At 38.6% G+C, this 6,000-nt stretch overlaps 1 protein-coding gene across 1 annotated transcript in view; it reads left to right on the top strand.

Annotated features, from left to right (window-relative positions):
- Nucleotides 1–3,567: 3,567 nt before the first annotated feature.
- Nucleotides 3,568–6,000, top strand: part of ccdc88ab (coiled-coil and HOOK domain protein 88ab) — a 56,349-nt gene continuing 53,916 nt past the window's right edge. The window contains 2 exon segments of the mRNA XM_089012188.1: nucleotides 3,568–4,045; nucleotides 4,146–4,246. Of these exon segments, the coding sequence (XP_088868314.1) occupies nucleotides 3,983–4,045; nucleotides 4,146–4,246 (164 nt within the window). The 5' untranslated portion in view covers nucleotides 3,568–3,982.

The following is a 6,000-nucleotide window of genomic DNA, read 5'->3' as shown; positions in this document are numbered from 1 at the left end:
ATGATAAATGATGATGTCACTCCCCTCTGCCCCTCCGTCTCGTGTTTCTCGTCCATCTCGACTTGCCGTATTTGTGTGTTTCGCTTCTACAAGCATGTTTGTGGACCATCGGGTGAAACACGAGGCAAAGAACAACAAAAGAAAAAGAAAAAAAAATGTTTTAAAAAATGAAGGCATGATGGGAGGAATTTTCCAAAAGGAGATTTTTGTTTTTTATTTTTGTTTTTGTTTTTTCTGGCTGAAGGCAATCGACCGGCAGGTCCCTTCTTCATTGTAAATGTTGTACTTGTTGTTTAGTGTTTTGGATGTTTTTTCAAAGTCAGAACTGGAAAAAGGGTTTTCATGTATGAAACTGCTGCAAGCCTTTGCTACTGTCACACACGTTACAAGAAGTCACATGAGCACATGCAATCCAAAACCGTCCCTTTAAGAGGAAACTGCGCAAACGGTTTTTGTACCGTCGTAACTTGGTCTAATATCATGTCACCGAAATTGTGACACCATCAGCCACATTTTTTATGATGGCTCATCATCAGATCTTTGATTTTTTTTCTGGATATTCACAATCTCAAATCACCTCTGAACCACTCAAATTACTTTATTTGGTAGTTTCTTCACATTTTGTGGTTTTCATTTGTCTAGTATGTTTTTCTTTTGTTTTTTTTCCCCATGATTAGAATAAAAACATTGATTTTTTTATGAAAAGTTTATTCAATAATAATTTTATTCATTTCATTCAAAAAATGTTTTTCTTAATTGTCATTTTTCTTCACTGAATTACTCTTGTTGTCTGTTTCATTTTTATTTTTTTTATTTGTGTTTGATTTCAGGGTTTCAAGATTTTAAAATAATTTAAATCCCATTAAAAATCTGACAAGCATGAAAAAAATACTTTTTTTACATCTCAACATGAGTTATTACTATTATAATTGTTTATTTTACTTCATTTTGACTTCATTTTAACATATTATCAGCCCCCCGCCTCCAACTTTTACGTGATCATTTTAACATCAGGTCAACATCGTGCACTGTACATGTCACTTTTTTTACATTTTGGGAGTGTGATCCCATCCATGATGTCACTCTGGTTTCTTGGCTTCGATTTTCCACCTGACAGAAAAGACAGGGTATGGCTCTACTTTTAAATCTTTGTGTTGTACATAATGTCACGTGACCAAATATAAAGTGATTGCACCAACTACCTAAACTTTAAACACGTTCATCCACTGTGCAGCTTTTGCATCACCTAAATATTTACTGTTTGCAGAGAAAAAAAAAAAGTACACTTGTTGTCCAAGCCACAGCAACCGTAGATAAATATTGAAAATATATGCAGTTTTACACCATGATGATGATGATAATGCTAATGATGAAATATGCATGTGTACTTTCTAGTTATTTTTCACTTTGAACTGGATGGACAATTGAGAATTTCTCATGTCACCGAGTAGAAGAAAGCCTTATTAGCTTTTTGGTGAGAGTATGTTGTTAAAAAAAAATAAAAACGAAAGAATGACATATGATAAAGTCGGATGCCAGGTTTGTTTTTGCATGGGCATAAAATTAATTAATGACAGTGGTACATTTTCAAAGCTGTTTGTGTGGATGGTTGTTCTTCATAGCTTGGTTATTACTGGAATATTGAAGTGTATTTAATAAAAAAATATTTCAACAGTTTGCAGTTTTCCTTATTGTTTTTTTAAACGTTCGTATAAATTGTTGTGAATACTAGTTTTGTCAAAATTATATATATCTTGATTTTAATCAGAAAGTGTGTTAGCATAATGCTTTATGACCGTGTATTGTAGGCCAGAAGGCACATTTCAAATCATTTCATCATCTAATGTTTTTTTTTACCCTTAATTCTAATGATTTGATATTGTTAATTTCTTGTTAATAATTCAACATATTTAGAGAAAATGAAGGGTTCTTTCTAGTGTCTTTTTATCGGGACAGACTATCCCTATAAAAAGCATGAAAAATACTATCCGGTCGAGCGGAGTGTTGCTTTGACACAGGGCACCATTCAAATTCGCCGTAGGGGGGCGCCACAGACAAAATTACTGAAATAGTTTATTTGTTGCCGGAATACTCTATTCACCCCCCATTACCTGATAATTTCAGTCGCAGCTAAAATAATGCACTGCAATTACTGATTCCTGGAGTGTTTCACTTTGAAAAGAGGAAAAAATATTCCTATATATGACAATGGCCTTTGCATTCTTTTTGTTCAACAGGACAATATTTCCCGATGATTAGTCCACACGGGTCTGCATGATTAAACGAAGGGGCGGGGGGGGGGGGGGGTGCGGGTATTTGCTAAACATTGATTTCCAATTTCAGCACCAGCAGAGTGGGAGAACATCAGTGACACCTTCATCGTCCAGGATATTCCCACCAATATTTACTTATTTTCATGCCATACCAAATTGTGATTTTTCAATAGCAAAACTAAACGTTTTTTCAATCATCTCTAAAACAGTGAGAAGCTGCTGTTGGTTTTATGCAATATGTGTGCCATTCGGAATACATACATAAAGCAGGTCGATTTGGTATGTAGTATTTTGAATCCAGTACAAGCGTGCGTCGTTGTAAAAGCAAACCGAAACCAAGAGGACTACTTCTTTGTTGTGCTGAAGGGTTTTTTTTTCGGGTAAGCAATCGTCTAAAAACTCCTGTTACCCTTATCCCAGGTCATGTGTTTTCAATTAAAGAGTCATCCATCACTCGTTGATTATGTGTCTCCTGTGCTCTGGGCAGTGATCTGGAATTAATATACAAGTTGCCGGGCCACCACAAATACCCTCGTGTGCATCCTTACTTGTCAAAGACAACAAATGTGAATTTTATTCACCTCACACTTAAGCTATCGTTTAGCCATTACCACCTTCACACACAAAAAGACCCACACCATTTTGAGTGTTTAAGGTTGTTTGAATAAATATCAATTTCTTGTATATATTATATATGGAATTGGACCAACCTCAAGGAGATTTCACTTTATAAAAATGTATCATCGTACGTGTGCAAAAGTACACAGGTATGTTTAAACAATTGGATCATTTCTGTTAAAATGACCACAAGTTGCTTTTTTTGTTTTCCCATGAGCAACAGAAACATACATATACAAATACATACATATATAAATATATATATTTAGAGACGATTGAAAAAAAAATCATTTAATCATTTAATAACGAGTACATTAATAACCATATGCAATGTGTGAGTGTATTCTAATTAACCCCGCCACCCCAAAAAAACTAAAATAAAAACAAAACAATGACAACAGATTAAATTAGAACCTAAGAGCAATGCCCGAGAGAGAGAGAGAGAGAGAGAGAGAGAGAGAGAGAGAGAGAGAGAGAGAGAGAGAGAGAGAGAGAGAGAGAGAGAGAGAGAGAGAGAGAGAGAGAGAGAGAGAGAGAGAGAGAGAGAGAGAGAGAGAGAGAGAGAGAGAGAGAGAGAGAGAGAGAGAGAGAGAGAGAGAGAGAGAGAGATGGAAGTGGGCGGTGCTTTTGGTCTCCTCAGCTGCTCCTGTTCAGTCCCATTAGCGGCCAGGCGATGAATGGAGTAACACGTACTTTTTTGACGCAAGGACCGAGACGACTGTCTGGAATCTGAAAGGGCTGGATTATTGTTTACATTTGAATTTTTTACATACTTTTTATATATGTTATATTTTTTCGACGATTTCCTTTATCTAGCATCCCAGGATTTATCCTTCATTCGTGGACGCTGCTGGTTTTGAAATGGCTTCGAGAAAACAGCTGGATCGTGTCGAGACGTTTGTGGATTAACCTTTCTCCCCCCCCCCCCCCCCCTTCCAACCCCCGCCCCCAACTTCTGCTCAAAGCCGCCGAAATGTGCCTGTTTTTAAACCAATCAACCACATGAGTCGGCTCTCAAACAACCTCTCACATTCAGAACCACCCACTCCCATTTTCTTTCCATACACTGCAACTAACGTGCTAGTAAAATAATGGAAAGTGAGGTTTTTAGCCCCCTCCTGGAGCATTTTATGCTGTCACCCCTTGTCTGCTGGGTAAGTCAATTCTCCCATCACATTAATGCATTCAAATTAGTGATTTATTCGAGGTGTGGTGTGTTTTTCATCCCCCCCCCCCCCCATTTTTTTTCCTCAGGTGAAGACACTGGGGCAGCCCACAGTGACAGATAGTAGCAAACTGTCCGAATATGTTCAATTGGTGGATGGATTTTACCTCAATGAGGTTATGCTGGAGATGTGAGTACCCTGAATGCGACATCTCTAAGAGTCAGTGTGTCTGAGTGGGTGGGGGGTCACATGGGTTGGAGTGATTTTATATTGGCCATGAACAGTGGCTTTGTTTTGACTTTTTGGGGGAGAGTATTCTTGCGGTAGAGGGGGAGGTGGTGTGCCAGCTCTGTTGGTATATTGAAAGTGGTGCATGGTTCAATTGGATAATGCTAATAAACATGAAGCATTTAACTTGTGATGAACAGCCGATCTTATCGGTCTGAAACAAGTTGGAACTTAATTTGAAAACAGTGCATAAGAGGGAAAGTCCAAAATTTAGGATTAAAAAATAAAAAGCACATTCATACAGATGTACGACAGCTTCAATTAATGCCCTGGCAGTCGACATGTATGGGTATTCATTTACATTTAATGTGTGAACAAGTTGTGAAGACATTTTGAAGCCAAACATGTATTCAACCACACAGATTCAGTGAGGAATATCAAGATGGCCACCCCAAGTGGACAACAACAATACATGTTTCTCATAGACACGTTATATTTTAATATTGCGAAATTATTCTGTATCTGATTAGGGAATGGGCCAATTGGTCAAATAAGTGCTTCAAAATAAGAAAATAACTGCTGAAACACGCAAAAAGCTGTTGTATTCAACAATACTGTACCCAATCAACTGTCCGGTAAGTTGAGTGCATTATGCAGTCTCACACTTTCACCCTTATCTCGCCCCCAAGGCACATATTAGCTAATTCTTCAAGAAATCTTGTCAAAGCTATCTGCCGGGAGCAAATGTCGGCCCCACACAATGGGGCCTCATATGTGGGCCACTGATGGGTCACACTGTCAGACATCTTTGTGGATATTAATGCTTAGAAACAAGTATTAGTGCTTCAAAGTTTGGCCTTGGCAGAGTTCACAGTTAGTCATAAAAATTAAATAAAATGTAATGGTCGTCTGACATGAGGCGGGGGTGGGGCGGATTTCTGAACACTTAAATGGTCCATTAAAACATGTTTTGCATCTAGGCTGGAGAGTGACATAAATATTTTGCTGATCATTTGGAAGGTTTGAAAAAAAATCTCTTCTGACATTAGCTTCACTGATCATCCCATAATACACAGAAAAATGTTTCAATCTCCTATTCCTAAACCCAAACAGGGTTTTTGACATTTCAATTCAAAATCGCCATTTCCAGGTAATGGAACATGGTATTCAAGTTTGATTATTCCCAAGAATGAACGCCATAAAGTGATTGCAAGGGCACATGAGTCGCTTTCTGGCACCTTTAATTCCTCATTTCCTGTGTCTGGTTGGCTTCTTCATCCAGTAGCTTCCTCTACCGACTGCTACTTTGCTCTTCCAAATTGCCTTTTTATAATGTTAAACCTCTCATATGATGCGGGGGGCTCACTGGGCATGTGTTCAGAGCTTGGCAGCTGTGTGCCGCCTGACAGGAAGTGGCCAGTCACAGCAAGCTTTGTGTGTGTGTGTGTGTGTGTGTGTGTGTGTGTGTGTGTGTGTGTGTGTGTGTGTGTGTGTGTGTGTGTGTGTGTGTGTGTGTGTGGGTATATGTGTGTGTTTCCAAGGCTTCAATGTCAGCACGATGCAGACACAATGTGTGTGTTTGTGCGCGCATTTGTTTTTACAGTCGGGCAGCTGTCCGTGGTATTATTGGCAAGCCATCCTCACACTTTCTCACACACACAGGCACATATACAATTGAAGACACACACACACACACACACTCACAGACACACACA

This window comes from Hippocampus bargibanti, linkage group LG13 (genome assembly GCF_051943395.1).
Source record: "Hippocampus bargibanti isolate YZ-2025 linkage group LG13, ASM5194339v1, whole genome shotgun sequence".
Taxonomy (NCBI): Eukaryota; Metazoa; Chordata; class Actinopteri; order Syngnathiformes; family Syngnathidae; genus Hippocampus; species Hippocampus bargibanti.
Note: the sequence above shows the minus strand (reverse complement) of the source record. Positions and strands in the feature narration are given on the sequence as shown.